Raw genomic sequence first — 16834 nt, 5'->3', positions numbered from 1 at the left:
GTCAGGGAACTCTAACTGGGCCTAGTATCAAAATTATTATCTTGTTTAATGATTTAAAAACAAAGAATTGCACAGTAATGAAAAAACTGGAGAAAAAAGTAGGATTTTTAGGTCAAAAAAACAGGGAGAAACTTGGGGGCAGAAGCAGGACCTGCACTGCAAAACAGGTACAAATTTAGCATATAAAATGGCAACAAAAACATACAGTACAGTTTGGTATTGCATATGCAAAGGACATCATGACAAAGGGAAAAAGGTAACACTTCTTCCTTTTTATTGCTTAGTCTAATCATTCCAAAGCTGTACCTCAGTACTCCAAAAATATTAACTAATTAAAGAATGCTAAGGAAAGAGGAAAAAACTAATAAGGAGTAAACCAGTCCACCTTACATGCAAGCCGCGCATACATAAGTTGGCTGTCTAGGGGGAAACATCAAAGTGACTCCACTCTGCAGGTAACTCTGGAGTTGAAATTAGGAAAAGAATTGAAAGTGTTATCTGTGCACATAACAACTGTGTATTCCTGAATAGAATTTGGAAAAGAACATTTTACATTTAATATCTGAAAAGCTTTCCTACTGGAGAGAACCAATTGGCTACACAAAAGTAGTGCTTCCAAGTGAAAACTGTAATAGGTTAGAAGGCAGATAGAACCGTCTTTTCCTCTTTAATTAGTTTAGCTCTCTGTATTACAAAATGGAAGTTAAGAAAATGACCAAATACAGGAATTAAAAGCAGTGAAAGGACCGTACAGATATTCAGTAGCACTACACATGCACTTATATTCATTTTACTCTGATATCAAATGCTTGGGAGTAAAACTGAAGCTGAAAAATGATGAAAATTATTTCCAGAGTTTAAACATGCAGTTCACAGAAATTGACATTCCACTGAGTTCATTTTTTCCCACTGCTGTTTTTTTGTTGATTCTCTGTCCTAGAGAGTATGCAAGCTGGAGCTGTGCTTTTAGTTTTGCTGAATAAACAGGCAGTGAGCACTGACAAAAAGAAAAGCCAACACTTACTACCTTAAACTTTCCATATTGTCTATCCAGACCACAGGAAGAGGAAGGGGAAAGCACCTGCATGGAAAGTTTCCTTTGTCTCTGAAGGCAACAGCAAGCTGATCTTGCATAAGTCAGTCATGGATCTTCTTTGGAAAGCTTTTTTCCAACTGGATTTAATCACTTCAACAGCTGTCGTGTGTAAAAAGCCTGATTTTCCTTCTTGTTGCTTGCAGACAATTGCTTTCTGATGGGAACAGATTCAACTTCCTCTTGCTCCCATTCTATTTTTAAAGCAGACTCCTTTCGAGCATAGTGTCAAAGCATTCCACTGGGAATACAGCCACTCTGGCCTACGTCTGGGGTTTTTTATGATCTGAATCTGACAATTCCTCTTCCTCTACAGACAGAGATTCTGAAGACAAAAAGGAGGAGCCAGTGTATCTCCTAGCATTCTTAACCTCCTCATTAGCCTTTTCATTCTTTCTTCTTATGGGAACTCTCTGTGGAAGAACAGGATATTTCAGAGAACAAACGGTCTGCAGTTTCAGTCCCTTGCTTTCTGGTCCTGAAAGTAAAAAAAAAAAAAAAAACAAAAAAGTTTCCCACCCCCAAAATTAGCTCCTCAAAGAGCTTGGAAACTTTATCAAATGAATAGCCTGAGGTTTAGGTACCAGCTAAAGCAGGGACACGCAGTCCCTGTGCTCAATACTGTGCATTGCTTGTTCACATCATAACCTGCAATTCACCCTTCAGCAAACACAGAGTGAGTAATACTGATATTCTTAATCTCAGGTCTGTCTTGGTACAGAGTACAAAATATTAAGAGCACATAAAAGATAATAGGGTCACGATACTTATTTCTAAGTGGCAACTAATCCCCACAGTGGGATCCAGTGAGATGGTTAGGCTCCCTCTACACTGTGTCAGAAGGACTAGATCCTCAGAGAGCATCAGAACACCTGCAGGCTGAGAAAGACGTACACCGAGGTGGCCCAACAGGCAGCTCTAGCATGAGGGCTCTGTTTAAACTCTGAACCTGGGCAGCCGAAAAGCAAGAGGTGCTTGACTCACACAACCTGAATGAGCACAAACAAGGAATGTAATTTTGTCTACTGCCTGCTTCAATGAGCTGGTCAACTGAGCCATGAATTCATAAGAACTGAGCTCTCTGACCTCCTGGTAAACTATTAATAGTCAGATAGATGTCAGATAGCAGCTACTTTCCTTTCAGTCTGCTTTGACTGCTGTGTTAAGTGAGAAACCAACTGAGTGCTTTTGGTGTGCCCAGGGTTTGTTTAGAGTACAACTATTGCAGCTTGATTCCTCTCTGCAGTTTCTGGATTCCAAAACAGGCTGGGCAGTGTGCAGAAACCTATTTAGTCATGCCAAGGCAGTACTGATCTATTGTGCTAGGCCAAAATTACGGAACATGAAAGACAGAAATATCTTGGGCTTTCACAGGTGAAAAGAAGTGAATGAGTATTTTCAAAGTCAGATGATTACTGAGCAGGGTATTTTGGACTGTAGTTTCAGAGGCAAAGGGAGGGTCTGGCCCTTTGTGGACAAAAAAACCCCTGAAATTTTTCCCCTTTTCATGCTCCCCCCTATCAAAAGAACAAACAGTCGTGGATGTTGCAAGAAAAAAGACAAATTACACCTCTCTGCTTCCTTCTCCCAAATCATTAAATCCATATTGCAATGATTTTTTGTTACCTAACTCCTGCCTTACAAGAGAAAGCAAGTCTAAGTGTCCAACAACTATTCTTCTGCAAAATTCCTAGCTTCTATGCTTGGCCTCAGTCTGTTTCTCTATCCTCTCCAAGTTTTTCTTCTTAGAAACAGTCATTGGCTGCGCTCAGAAATCATGCAAACTCCAAAATTAACTTTATTCAAATTTTGTAACATTTGATCACTGGTGACATACTTCTGACGGCTTCTGATGAAAATCAGCATGACCTTTCACTCTGCTTTAAGTGTGGAAAGCCGAGCAACAAAAATTACAAAGCTATCTATACAAGGACTCACTCAGGCACTACCACATACAATGTTTAAAATGCATGTTTTGGGTTTTTTTTTGTAATTAAGAAAGTTAAAATCTGGCTACTGAAGAAGCTACTGACACTTACCGAAGAATACCTCACTACTCACCATAGATACTTCATGTTCTGGAAATAACACAGGCTAACTTTTCCTCAGCTTCCCTTTGATTTACTTTTGTGAAAGAGGAGCTATTGGTTTTAATTCAAGGTACACTGTCAACTACTTCAAACAAACAAGGTGAGAAAAGGGGTGTTGCTTTTGACTTTGTGAAGAGAGCAAGAAAAATGCACAGAAGACTTTGCTCGAAAAGGCATTACCAATTGAAGTGAACAGATAAGACTACTGGCCAGCCTAATAAAATTCCTACATTTATAACTGGATGACCCCAATACTGTGTATAAACTACAGCAAAACAGGATAACCTTTGTACAGAAGATAGCTTTACGCAGATACATCACGTGATTCTGTCAACTTATTTTAAATCCCTGATGCGTAAAAATCAGAGTTGCTCTTTATACAGCATTAAATCCACAACTGATCAGTTTATTTTATGTTTCACTTCATGAATCCTTAGGATTTTTCAAGCTTTAGTTTGCAGTGTCAAAAAATTGACCTGTTTCGATGATAACCTTAAAAATTATTCTCCTCTGAAAAAAAACCCCAACAACTGTCAACATGGTAAGCAATAAAGTAATGCAACACTTATATCTAAGTCTTTAATATGAAGAAGTGCAGCATTCAAACCGTTATTCATTTATTTTTTTAATTGCACTGTATTATGTGATTAAAATCACGCCATAAACCCACACTAATGCTTTCCAATGACACTAATGAACATTACTCAGGCAAAGCAAGTCTATTAACAGAGGTAGGCCTACTGGGATAACTCACTGATTGGTCCTTCAGTTCAACCAAATGCTCATTTCATCTGAATTTCCAGTCTTCATGTAAAGAACTATTTTAATGAAGCAGGTAAGATGCTTATCAAATTATAGCATCTGTCATAAAAACCTTTAAAACTGAGAATTTTTTAATTGCAGAAGACCAGTTATAAGGCAATCTGTTTTTTTCTATCAAACAAAAACTCAGAAAATAATGTATATGAATTAAAATTTAAGTATTTCATATTACTCATTACTTCCTACTTGAAATGCTTGAAAAGAACCAATATTAATGGAAAAGCCAGAAGCATATACTATACTCAGTATAATTCCCCCATTGTTCTATGCTGTCCGCTGCAGCATAAAAATAATTCGTTGTTTTGACAAACAGAATTTCCAGGTACTACAGGTGCACTTAACCCTTATGCTCTAATACTTCTTAATGGAAAGAGCATCAAGTGGCTAGCACTTATTACTGTTGAACATTTTCTTTTTGCAAACAGCTTTTAAACAAATGAGATTACTTGGGGATTTATTTTAATTGAAGATTCAATTGGACTATACATTTCTATGCAGTTTCTATAGCAACATTCATTTCAAACTAAAGAAGTTGCTTCTCTATTACTCATTATTACTAAAATTCAATTTCATGTCTCTGTTGGAGCTAAACAACATTAAAAGAGGCCTTGGGAAGAATCCATCTAGCACAACTAATTAGTTTTGAAAATGGCTTTTTAAAATCCACCTGATTTAAATTTTGTCCACGTCGAAGCCTTAAAAGCAACAATTTTGCTACTGAGGTAAACAATGGCCAAAAGGCATACAACTATTTTACCGTGGTCTGAACAAAATACAGATGCTGAAAAAGAATGGCTTTTAGAAAGTTCAGAGCCTCTTTCTGCCACAAGTCATGAATTGCCAGTCAAAATATCGAGACTATAATCCCTAACACTTATCTTTAAAGATGCATTAGTCTAACATTTATTACAGTTCTGATCTTGGCATTCCACTTATAATGGACATGACAAGAGCACAGACCAGAACATATGCTTGTTCTGAAAAAGAACAAATAGGTCAGAGGAGTGAGGTTCCCTTTTTGCACAATTTTGTATTGCTTTCTCACTCAACATTAATTCTAATATTCCTCAAAGGAATGAGCCACATTTATCTTTACTGCTTCATCTGACCGCCTACCTAATTGTAGTCTCCTTATTTTTGTTTGAGCAATAATGAGGATCAAGACTAGAAACACATAAGTTACAATCTGTACACTATTTATTGACCTATTGGCTCAGAGGGTTGTGGTTAGTGGCGCAGAGTCTAGTTGGAGGTTAGTAACAAGTGGTGTCCCTCAGGGGTCAGTACTGGGCCCAGTCCTGTTCAACATATTCATTGATGATCTGGATGAAGGGATAGAGTGTACCAGCAGCAAGTTTGCTGATGACACAAAACTGGGAGGAGTGGCTGACACGCCAGAAGGCTGTGCCGCCATACAGCGAGACCTGGACAGGCTGGAGAGTTGGGCAGAGAGAAACCTTATGAAATTCAACAAGGGTAAGTGTAGGGTACTGCATCTGGGGAGGAATAACCCCATGCATCAGTACAGGTTGGGGGCTGACCTCCTGGAAAGCAGCTCTGTGGAAAGGGACCTGGGAGTCCTGGTGGACAACAGGATGATCATGAGCCAGCAATGTGCCCTGGTGGCCAAGAAGGCCAATGGCATCCTGGGGTGCATCAGGAAAAGGGTGGCCAGCAGGTCGAGGGAGGTCATCCTCCCTCTCTACTCTGCCCTGGTGAGGCCGCATCTGGAATACTGCGTCCAGTTCTGGGCTCCCCAGTTCAAGAAAGACAGGGATCTGCTGGAGAGGGTCCAGCAACGGGCTACAAAGATGATTAGGGGACTGGAACATCTCTCATATGAGGAACGGCTTAGGGACTTGGGTCTCTTTAGTCTAGAAAAGAAGTTTGAGGGGGGATCTTATTAATACTTACAAATACTTAAAGGGAGGATGCCAGGGGGATGGAAGCAGTCTTTTTTCAGTGGTGCCCAGTGATAGGACTAGGGGTAATGGGCACAAGCTTGAACATAGGAAGTTCCATCTTAACATGAGGAGGAACTTCTTTACCTTGAGGGTAGTGGAGCACTGGAACAGGCTGCCCAGAGAGGTTGTGGAGTCTCCCACTCTGGAGACATTCAAAACCCACCTGGACGCTGTCCTGTGCAATCTGTTGTAGGTGACCCTGCTCTGGTGGGGGGGTTGGACTGGATGATCTCCAGAGGTCCCTTCCAACCCTGACCATTCTGTGATTCTGTGACCTGTTTCGGTAAATTTCAGTGTGTACATGGGTTTTCAATACATCAGAGATCCACTCACTGAGGAAGAACATTATATGATATTAAAAAAAAGAGCTATTTTAAACTGTTATACATAATAAACTAAGTTATTTTAAGCCAAGAAAAAAAAATTAAAAAAAAAAAAAGAAGAGGTTTTTAAACGAGCAAGAACTAAGGCGGCAAGAGAAAAGCCATGGATTTCTAGTACTAATTACAAGACAGAAGTTATTCCTCTTGGGTCTAAGCCAATAGCTTAATGACAATGCAATGCCATGCCACACAAGCAAATTAAGTACTATCTTCATTCCCACATCTCTTATGCAGTATCTACATGCCCTCATTGAAGTCCCAAGAGCTTACATAGGTGAAATTTTATCAAGAGAGAAATGTGCCTCACAGAACTGCGAAGAACAGATGAACTGACTTGCCTCAGAGATAACTCTTCTGCTGATAACATTACCAAAATACGCTTGTAAGAAGGAAAAGAAGAGCATTTTACATAATAAAAGGATGACTGTTAAGATGATGAAGTCTTTCTATAAATTAACTCTGAAAACAACAATGGCAAATTTGCATTTGGCCACATATTGCCTAGCCTAAGATCAAATTGTTTGATGCCATCCTGATATTCCCATTACTAAGAAATTAGCAATAATGCAGGATCTATATTGATGAATGACCACATTCATACCCCAGGTATTACTTAGAACCCAATTACTCCAGCTCATTACAAAACAAGAATTCTACAGTTTCATTTAGTAATGTGTTATTTTGGACTAGATAATGGCAGCTTGCCCACTGTTAAGTTTGTAGTTTTTGACTAACAGAAACAAGAACAAGCTTTTGAATGTTTTTATTGAATGCTTATCACACAATCCTATTACTCTTACAGGGAACCATTAATGCTTGCCTATTTCCTTCCAATGCTAAATCAGCAACTTTATAGTTATTATGTCATTTCTCATCATGGGAACATATGAGTATCCTTGCTTGGAAAACAATCAAGGCTTTCTGGAGGGAAAAACATTAGTATTTTATTCAGGCAAACATTCTGTACTTTGCTTACTAAATAAAGCAGATAAGACTTAAAATAACAACATACCATAGTGTAATTGTGAGCCACCTTGTGCAAGTCAGTGCAACCCTGCGCATCAGCGAAAGATCGGATTCCAAGGCAATTGGATGGGTGAAGCTGCTTCATTAAGAATTTACAGCATGCTTCTACAACCTGAGAGAGCTGAAGAAGACAAGCTGTAGACAACAGGCACTCAATGTTATCTTCTTTTAATTCAAGGCGACCTAGTAACATTAAAAAGTAGATCACAATTTTGCTCTTGTCATTTGTTAAATTCCCTAAAACTCAGAGGCAACAGCATTATTTACAGATTATAAGACAGAATGTAAGGCTTAGCAAACACCATCCTCAGCAACAGATAACCAGCTTTCCAAAATTAGTACCTATAACAATGTAAAGAAAGGGAATCCTAATAACATTCCTTTTTTCTCAGTCATGATACATTTAAAATATTCACATAATTCGTTAACCAACAGAATATAGTATTATTGGAGAAACTATATCCTACCAGGTTGCCTCAGGTAACAGCAATGATTTCTTTTTATTTATTTATAAGGAATAAAATAATGTGAGTAATAATTTCTAAAGAGCATTTGAAATCTAGTAATGGAATATATAACGCTCCCAGGAGGACAATTCATTAGATGAAATTCCCATTTTCATTCTAATTACCTGTATATGCATATTGAACCAGAGCCCATAATGCATTTGGCTCCACACCTTCCATCTTGATTTCTTCCTGTCTTGCTTCCCTTACGTCATTAGTGAACATTGCCGCAAAGTAGTCCGAAACAGAGGACAGAACCAATCTGAGTATATCACACAGGAGAAAAGGAGAGAGCCAAAGAGAGAAAAAGAAGAAAAACAACTTAGTCAACCTGATGTTTGTTAATTTATGATTCATTACTTTGCCCTTTGAAGAAACACTGTACTGAAAAAAAAACATTTTAAAATTGACAAACTGCTCCATGCTCTAGTTCCCCTCTATGAATAATGAAGTACTGTTACCAAATCTACATTTGCTGCTGAAGGAAATGGATTATCCTTTCAAAGCTCAATGACTTTTAATAGCCAACACAGAAATAACCCACAAAACCACACACATTTGAAATGGAATATAAATATACATTACAGAAATAAAATAAAAAAAAGGATTTACTTCCATTTATATCACATCAGTTGCTTTTTTAAACATGAAAGAACGACTTAGTAGTCCTTTTCAAAGTGCTTTAAAATGCTTTTACTCTTGGTGCACCCATACGCATTTAATTTACTAATACTGATGACAGAACTAAGCACAGTAAACATGGAGATGGTACAGAGAGTAATTAATCTCTTTTGTGGGTATGCATTTAGCCTTTTGTTAACAATTCTGAGTATTTTAAGATACTGAGTAAGTAAACATGTTACTGCTCAACAGACATTTCTTTGGAGTACTGAGAGTAAAACACTGAGTACCTATAACAATGCCACTCCACAAAACAGGCAAGAATTTAGATGTTTCTATGTGTTCACAGGACTAGGGTGAAAGAGAAAGGAAATCATGTGGAGCAGGAATATTCGACCCATAGATCTGCGAAAACTACCATAACTGTTCATGAGGTCTGCAGGTCTCTTCCGTAAGAGACCTCCAGGAACAACCTTGTGGGTTGGATCAATTTTTGTGTTGCAGCAGTTCACTGTTGCCTTGCTCACAGGGAACTCTAATATAAATACACTTAAATATGTAGTGAGCTACAGAAACAGCAAGCTCAAAAACCAAGCCTGCTGCAAAAACGCGACACAGCCCATCTGCATACATTCAATGAATCTAATACTTCATGTAATGGCAGTTTATTCTGTGCTGAATTGAATCATTATATTGGCTTGTTAAGATGACAGAGGTTAGGAACCACAAATCAGAGTAAAATTAATTGAAAAGGTGAGCATCAGTGCTTAACGGGGAGGATTTGCAGATACACACACAAAGTCATGAACTACAAAGAACTGTTTCTAAGTTAATTAACTGCAAAGTGATAAATTATTGACCAATTACAACTATGTTTTTCTTACCATTGACCATTTGGTCAGGCCTACAGAAGAGTAATCTTTTTTTCTAGTTGCTGAGGCAGCAGAGTTGTGTTAAGAGCATATAGGGAAAAGATTAATTTTGGTTTAGCATCTCGTATGATTGAAGTGAAGTTTTGTAATGAGAAAAAGTTCTGTTCTTTTAAAGAACATACTGTTCTTGAAATGAGATTTATTCTGTGGCTGACTTGCTGGGAAAAATCAAAACATTCTGCCAAGGTAGTGCCCATGCATCACCTCATAAACCTCAGATTTAATGACACCTGCAGTTAAATGAAAATACTGCCTCCTAGAGATTTGTAGAAGTTTAGTCCAATTAGAGAGTACATTCATTTAAGCATCAGGGAAGAGTTTCTGCAACTGCTTTTGATGCTAAAATGAGATTACAAGATCCAATTTGTATGTACAAAATAGGGGTTCTCATTGGAAGGAGAAGTGTGTAGATGGACATTTGGAATAACCCAAGTATCTCTGCGGGTCCGATTCAGGATTTTAAAAAAAAAAAGCAAAACAAACAACTGAAGATATTCACCTCTGACAATATTGAGTTGAGCTTCTACACAGAATAGAGTTTGAAAAGGAAAGGTCTCTGCTATGAGAAACAGAACCTAAAACCTAATCTTAACACAGTTGGGGGTGGTGGGGTGTTTGGTGGTTCCCTCCCCTCCCCCAACTGCACTATTATTTAGAAAATGGCTGGACTGTACATATCTTAACAACAACTACTGAAGAAATGCCAAATAATAACCTGAGGCTCCTGACAAACACCTTTTACCACCTGTTTGATATCAGCGAATTTCTCCCTGCAATCTGCAGTCTCAAAGTCCTCTGAAAGGACCCTCTCTGGAAGGAAACGGGAGACCTGGTCACCCAGGATATGGACAAGACTGAGGTACTCAATGACTTTTTTTGCCTCAGTCTTCACTGACAAGTGCTCTAGCCACACTGCCCAACTTGCAGAAGGCAAAGGCAGGGACTGGGAGAAAGAAGAACCACCCACAGTAGGAGAAGATCAGGTTCGACACCATCTAAGGAACCTGAAGATGCACAAGTCCATGGCACTTGATGATATACACCCATGGGTCCTGAGGGAGCTGGTGGATGAAGTTGCCAAGCCACTATCCATCATATTTGAGAAGTTGTGGCAGTCTGGTGAAGTTCCCATGGACTAGGGGGAACATAATGCCCATTTTTAAGAAGGGAAAGAAGGAAGATCTGCGGAACTACAGGCCAGTCAGTCTCAACTCTGCCCTGCAAGATCATGAAGCAGATCCTCCTGGAAACTCTGCTAAGGCACATGGAAAATAAAGAGGTGATTGGTGATAGCCAACATGGCTTCACTAAGGGCAAATCATGCCTGACAAATCTGGTCACCTTCTACGATGGAGTTACAGCGTTGGTGGATAAGGGAAGAGCAACTGACATCATCTACGAGCAAAGCATTTGACACTGTTCCACACGACATCCTGGTCTCTAAATTGGAGAGACATGTACTTGACAGAGGGACCACTCAATAGATAAAGAACTGGCTGGATGGTCACGTTCAAAGAGTTGCGGTCCAAGTGGAAACCAGTGATGAGTGGTGTTTCTCAGGGGTCGGTACTGGGACTGGTGCCATTTAACATCTTTGTTGGTGGCATGGACAGTAGGATCGAGTGCACCTACAGCAAGTTTGCTGATGACTATAAGCCGTGTGGAGCAGTCGATGCGTGGGAGGGAAGGAACGCCATCCAGAGGGACGTGGACAGGCTTGAGAGGTGGGTTTATGCAAACCTCCTGAAGTTCAACAAAGCTGAGTGCAGGGTCCTGCATGTGGCTTGGGGCAATCCCAAGCACAAATACAGGCTGGGTGGAGAATGGATTGAGAGCAGCCCTGAGGAGGAGGTCTTGGGGGTGTTGGTGGATGAGAAGCTCAACATGAGCTGGCAATGTGCACTCGCAGCCCGGAAAGCCAACTGTATCCTGGACTGCATCAAAAGAAGTGCGGCCAGTAAGTCAACGGAGGTGATTATGCCCCTCTACTCCACTCTCATGAGACTCCACCTGGAATACTCCATCAGGCTCTGGGGGCCCCAACACAAGAAGGACATGGACCTGTTGGAGCAAGTCCAGAGGAGGGCCACAGAGATTATGAGAGGGCTGGAGAACCTCTCCTATGAAGACAGACTGAGAGACTTGGAGAGAGAAGGCTACAGGGCAACCTTATATAGCCGCATTCCAGTACCTAAAGGGAGCCTACAGGAAAGCTGGAGAGGGGCTCTTTATCAGGGAGTGGAGTGAGAGGATGAGGGGTAATGGTTTTAAACTGAAAGAGGGTAGATTTAGATTAGATATTAGGAAGAAATTATTTACTGTGAGGGCGGTGAGACACTGGAACAGAGAAGTGGGGGCTGCCCCTGGAAGTGTTCAAGGCCAGGTTGGGTTGGATGGGGCTTTGAGCAACCTGGTCTAGTGGATGGTGTCCCTGCCCATAGCAGGGGGATTGGAACTAGATGATCTTTAAGGTCCCTTCCAACTCTAACCACTCTATAATTCTATGAAAAGAAATTATTAGACATTTAAAATGCAATCAATTTACTGTTTTTGCAAACTTGTGTTTGGATTCATGAGAAGAAGGTCTACATGCTTCACAGTGTTTAGTGCTTTCCAGAGAGTGACTTGCATATGCTGAAGCAGGATGTGCAGCCCAGGAGTAGGTTAATACAAGTAATATGCCAAAGCATAAATTACACTGATAACAATTTTGTAATAATTTTAACCAAGAAGCGTGTTTACGATGGAAAGCCTTAGAACAAGTATCTACGCTTTTCTCTAATTTAGAAAAAAGTTCTTTCAAAAAAAGAATGGGGATTAAAAGATACAGTGACAATGCATCAAGGTGACACTGAGCTAGTGTAAAAGAAAGCTAAGGCAGACTTTCAGCCAACTAGCCTTTTCTTGTCCTATGTTTTCCCCACTAGTCAATAAAAATCAATTACTACTTTACTTGTGCCATTTGACACCCACTTGTTCATTGATGTTTTAATCTCACAGCAAGTAACTGATTTTTATTTCAACGGTTTTTTTGATTGTCTGAAATCAAACTGCATTCCTACATACAGATTAAACAATGTAAAGCAGCTGATACCTTTATATAACTGAAGGATCCACGGAAGATTTCCCTATCCATATTTGACCTTTTTGTTAAAAAAGTTCTAGAAGAGCTAAGTGACAAGTATGATTTTTCAAAAGAAAAATCCGTGCAATGACTACAAAAACTATGCTTATATTCACAATCTCCTTGTTAAATAGAGCCATCATAGCTCTGTTAGTGTTTAACTTAAAGAGAATCTCTTTGTATTATTTTTTAATCATAAATTTAACATATTCATCCATATCAAGAGTTCACTGGGAACTACCGATGCTACGAAATACTGCCTTTCCTAAGTTTAGAAACTGAAAAAAGCTATGGTTTTGTATTCTGAGTTTGTAGTCTTTTCTGCCCCTAACATTAATATTTCTTTCACAATTGACCCAATTAAAATGCTTACGAAATCAGTATATATTGACATTAGAGAGGCCTCTTAACAGTACCAAGAAAAAAAAAAAAACAACCAAGAAAAAGCCTTAAGAGTTGGCATTGTATTGTTTGACTGTGGATGTAGAACATGTTTACCTTTACTCTCTTTCTTACCTAATTACCAGCTACTGCCAAATACTCCATTCTGCATAAATAAGATTACAATAATTTGGCTACTGAATTATATGCAGTAGGTTGGCTGCTCTTTTTCAGTGCACAGGAAAAATGCAGAGAAAAAGGAACACATGAGCACCAGAGTTTTTCATGTGGGAGATCATAAACCACCTGGAACAATTAAATTCTCTAGAAAAAAAAAAAATCAGCAGCTGTCGGCTAAATACTGGCAAAATTTGGGTGTTTCAGTATGTTTCCCTGTTCTTACAGGAGGTTCCAATGCTACTGATGTCTTTAGTTTCTGTGGTTTGTACTGATCCAAAAATAGAAAGATCCACCATGGAGGTTTAACTTATTTTGAAGAGTTTTCTAATTTCACTGTTATTTACTGAGAGCCAGTAAAATATGTGTAAGCAGGGTGGCACGCCTGAATTAAATGGTACTTCTTGTTGGAATTGCCACAAGCTGTATCATCTAGACCGTCTTCTAGGTCTTCAAAGCAATTATTACGTAAAATGACGATAGCTGTCAAACCTGGCAATTTACAGGTTTAGTCTCTCCTCACCTGATTCACCTGACAGAATGAAGTGAAGCTTCTTAACATCTTAAAGATAAAAGCGACACTTGCTAGGCAACTCCTTGTTTGTGGCTGTGTAACAGCTGAAAGTAGTCCTAGGGAACCCACTAATAGCATTCACTGAAGTTGTAAGGTGTTTCTGAATAGTTCACACATCCTAGTATGAAGCACCACATACACTGGTGGCTTCCGCTAGTTTCTATTCTTGATAACAAAGCATGTCAGTCATAAAAAGAATATATGAAAGTGGTACTATCCCACACTACTAATATATCTATATTTAAATTAAATGTGTTTAAAACCAAGCAATACCTAAAAATACATGCAGTATGTTTATGTCAAAATTATTTCCAGTTATAGCTCTCTTCCAGGGAAATCAAACCTTTCAAAATTCATTTGCTACTTCTGACACTGAAATGATGATTACAATAAGCCCTTCAGTAAAATTTTTCAAAACCACCACACTTAGTAGCAATACTACCTTTTTAACATAAAGCTATCACAGAACTGCTTTTTTATGTACTTTGACTTTTTAGAAAGACATCTTGTGTTAAACTTTTATAAACATGTAGCTAAAACAAAACAAAACAAAAAGGCTGCAGTGAAAGATTTACAAACTAAGGCAATACAGACTGTGAAAGAAAAGAAGTATTATTAACCTGTATGGAAAAGAAGTACGAAGATAAATAAGCCTCAAGATAAAAAAAATGTCTGCAAACCAGGATTTGTGCTCTTCCAAACAAGCTTCCTAACCCCTAGAGTACATAAGCTTCCATTTCCCTTCTTTCCCTTCTTTCAGTGTCAGCACGAAGAAAGAAAATGGCTCTGCACAGATTTTTCAGATTGCTGGTTAAAGGACAGAGAGCAGGCTTTAAACCCCCTCTGGCCAGGAATTTACACATACCTCCCTTTTCTTTTGTGAACATTCTGATTAGCAGGTTATTACAAAACAAACTTTTATTATGGATATAGCTGTTAGCTGAATGTAATTAATAGGAACATAGTAACTTAGACACCTGAAATTGCAGTGGACGCAGAAAAAGCACCCGATATAAATAAAAATTAAATTAATTAAAAGTCTGGCAAAAATTCTTTATGGAACTGCAGGCTAAGGGAGTGGGAGTATAATGCATTTTTTCCTTGTGGAGAACTGTCTCCTTTCCTACTTGCTTCCTGATCTCCTAAATAAGTTCTTAGCTATAATTTCAGCACAGAACAAGAAGATAACCAGTCTTGGAATAACAGAGAATGCCATATTCAGAAAAATCATGACTACATGCGATACTTTTATTTGTAGTAGACTCATAGTCTGAATTCATCTAATAGATGCAAACCAAAACCCTTCAGAATTTTACAGTAATGTATTACCTGTGCTTATTACTATTGCAGACACCAAAGTCACTGCCCTTTTCTCTAAAAACATACATCACACACCTCAGAACATTCAAGTACCATCAAAAGTAGAAACTGAGAATTAAGAACAAAATAATACAGGAACTACTAAAAATATCAGGCTTGAAACAGGAAATCTGAAAACTCTTTTCTGTATATGACTGTGATTGATAATATTAATGAAAATGTTCTTTTTTAGCAATTCTGTGTGACCACATATTAAGAAAAACCCTTTCATCTTTCTTAAGGAAAAAAAAAAAGGAAAAAAAGCTGTCCAGCATAAGCGAACTTTTTATTTTCCTAAACATCTTAGAATGCCAAGCCATTAAGCTAATACCTATTTAACACATCTTTTGTTGCTTATTAAGTCTTAAGATAAAATAATCACTAGTGTTCTGAAATCCACTGACTGCTCTATCCTGCAGTCAATACTAAAGAAGTCAGAAATTGGATGCAGGCAGCAAAAAATCCTACAGAATCTTTTTCGTATAATGTAGGCTAGTACATGTACATAAAGCCACTCTTCTTCCTGAATTTCTAGAAAATTCTGAACCAAATTTAAGATTGCCATCTTTACCTTTCCCACAATGGAAAAGTTCAATTTTTAGGGAGGTACTTTGGACGTACTGAGATGAAGATTGTAGTTATTGCTATGTTTCTCTGTGAAAACAACACAGTAAGAGAAAGAACTTCCTGTGCAAAAGGGAAAGCTTCTAAGTTGTTCCAACATCATGAAGTGAACTAAGGACAATCATAAGCCTCTCACCTCCTGCTAAAAGCACAAGGTGTGCTTCTTTGGTCCTATCTTTCATGCATATTTAAAACACAATATACCAACTGCACCAAGATGTTTCTCCTCCTAAGAAGAGAAGACCAGAGCAAGTAACAGGTGGTAGCATATGCCTAATGCACTACAGAAATAGATACAGTAGCAGAAACTGGAGGAGCAAAGTCAGTTCTCTAAATAAATGAGAGACAGGTACAAACCACAAAGAACTTTATAGCATCTTGTCTTTCTATTTATCTTGTTGCAAAAAATATCTTCCAGTCCTTACAAATATTGCAGCTGTCCTCTGCACCCTTTCTACACTTTTTAACTATTACAAAAAAAAACTGTACTCCAGAACTGTATATTGCAAACATGCTACCTTGGCCACATAAAGAAGTTAGATGATTTCCTTATTACAAACACTATTTTTCCTGTTTACAGCACTCCAAAGCTCTTTGACTTCTAAATTACTTCAGCGAGTGCAAATCCACTAGGGGTGTGTGCATTCCCTGTTTTCATCTGATTAACTCCTTCCACAGGGACAATGCAGTTTTGCAACTAATTTGAAGAAACTGAAGGCCAATCTTAAGCAACTCTGTAGCCACAGGGAAAGCCAAATCATCTTGCTCACCCTGTTGTCTCTCCAAAAACGATTCATCATCATCCACAGCTTCATGGCTGTGTTTGCAAAGGAATTCAGGTCAGGGGTTGGGTGGAGAGCAGTGGAGGCGTTTTAGCAGTAACTGTAGTAAAATTTGCTTAAACCAACTTGGAAAAATCAGGGATAGTCTTGACCGTTTAAAAATGAAGTTTTATAAAATGAAGTCTCTGAGAGCAATAGCAAGTTATGGTGCCTCCCTGCTCCTCAAGTCGGTTCCCATCCCCGTGCTATCATTCCCTCAGTTGTATCAGCAAAACAGTGTGGATGATGCTAAATAAAAGCAGAGATCTGGCTTTCTAAGAATAATACCAAACCACCAACCTCTCCCCATCTTTTTATTAATATTACAGTATTAAGC

At 38.6% G+C, this 16834-nt stretch overlaps 1 protein-coding gene across 3 annotated transcripts in view; it reads right to left on the bottom strand.

Moving 5' to 3' along the window:
• KLHL5 (kelch-like family member 5) overlaps positions 1 to 16834 on the bottom strand; it is a 45563-nt gene that overhangs the window by 17383 nt on the left and 11346 nt on the right. For all 3 annotated transcript variants that reach the window (XM_009884938.1, XM_009884939.1, XM_009884937.1), the window contains 2 exons: positions 8010 to 8146; positions 7365 to 7561 (listed from right to left, as the gene is read on the bottom strand). In XM_009884938.1, coding sequence (XP_009883240.1) covers positions 7365 to 7561; positions 8010 to 8146 — 334 coding nt within the window. The remainder of the gene's footprint in view (positions 1 to 7364; positions 7562 to 8009; positions 8147 to 16834) is intronic.

This window comes from Charadrius vociferus, unplaced genomic scaffold (genome assembly GCF_000708025.1).
Source record: "Charadrius vociferus isolate BGI_N301 unplaced genomic scaffold, ASM70802v2 scaffold134, whole genome shotgun sequence".
In the NCBI taxonomy this organism is placed as follows: Eukaryota; Metazoa; Chordata; class Aves; order Charadriiformes; family Charadriidae; genus Charadrius; species Charadrius vociferus.
The sequence above is the reverse complement of the archived record's forward strand: the minus strand, read 5'-3'. Positions and strand labels throughout refer to the sequence as shown.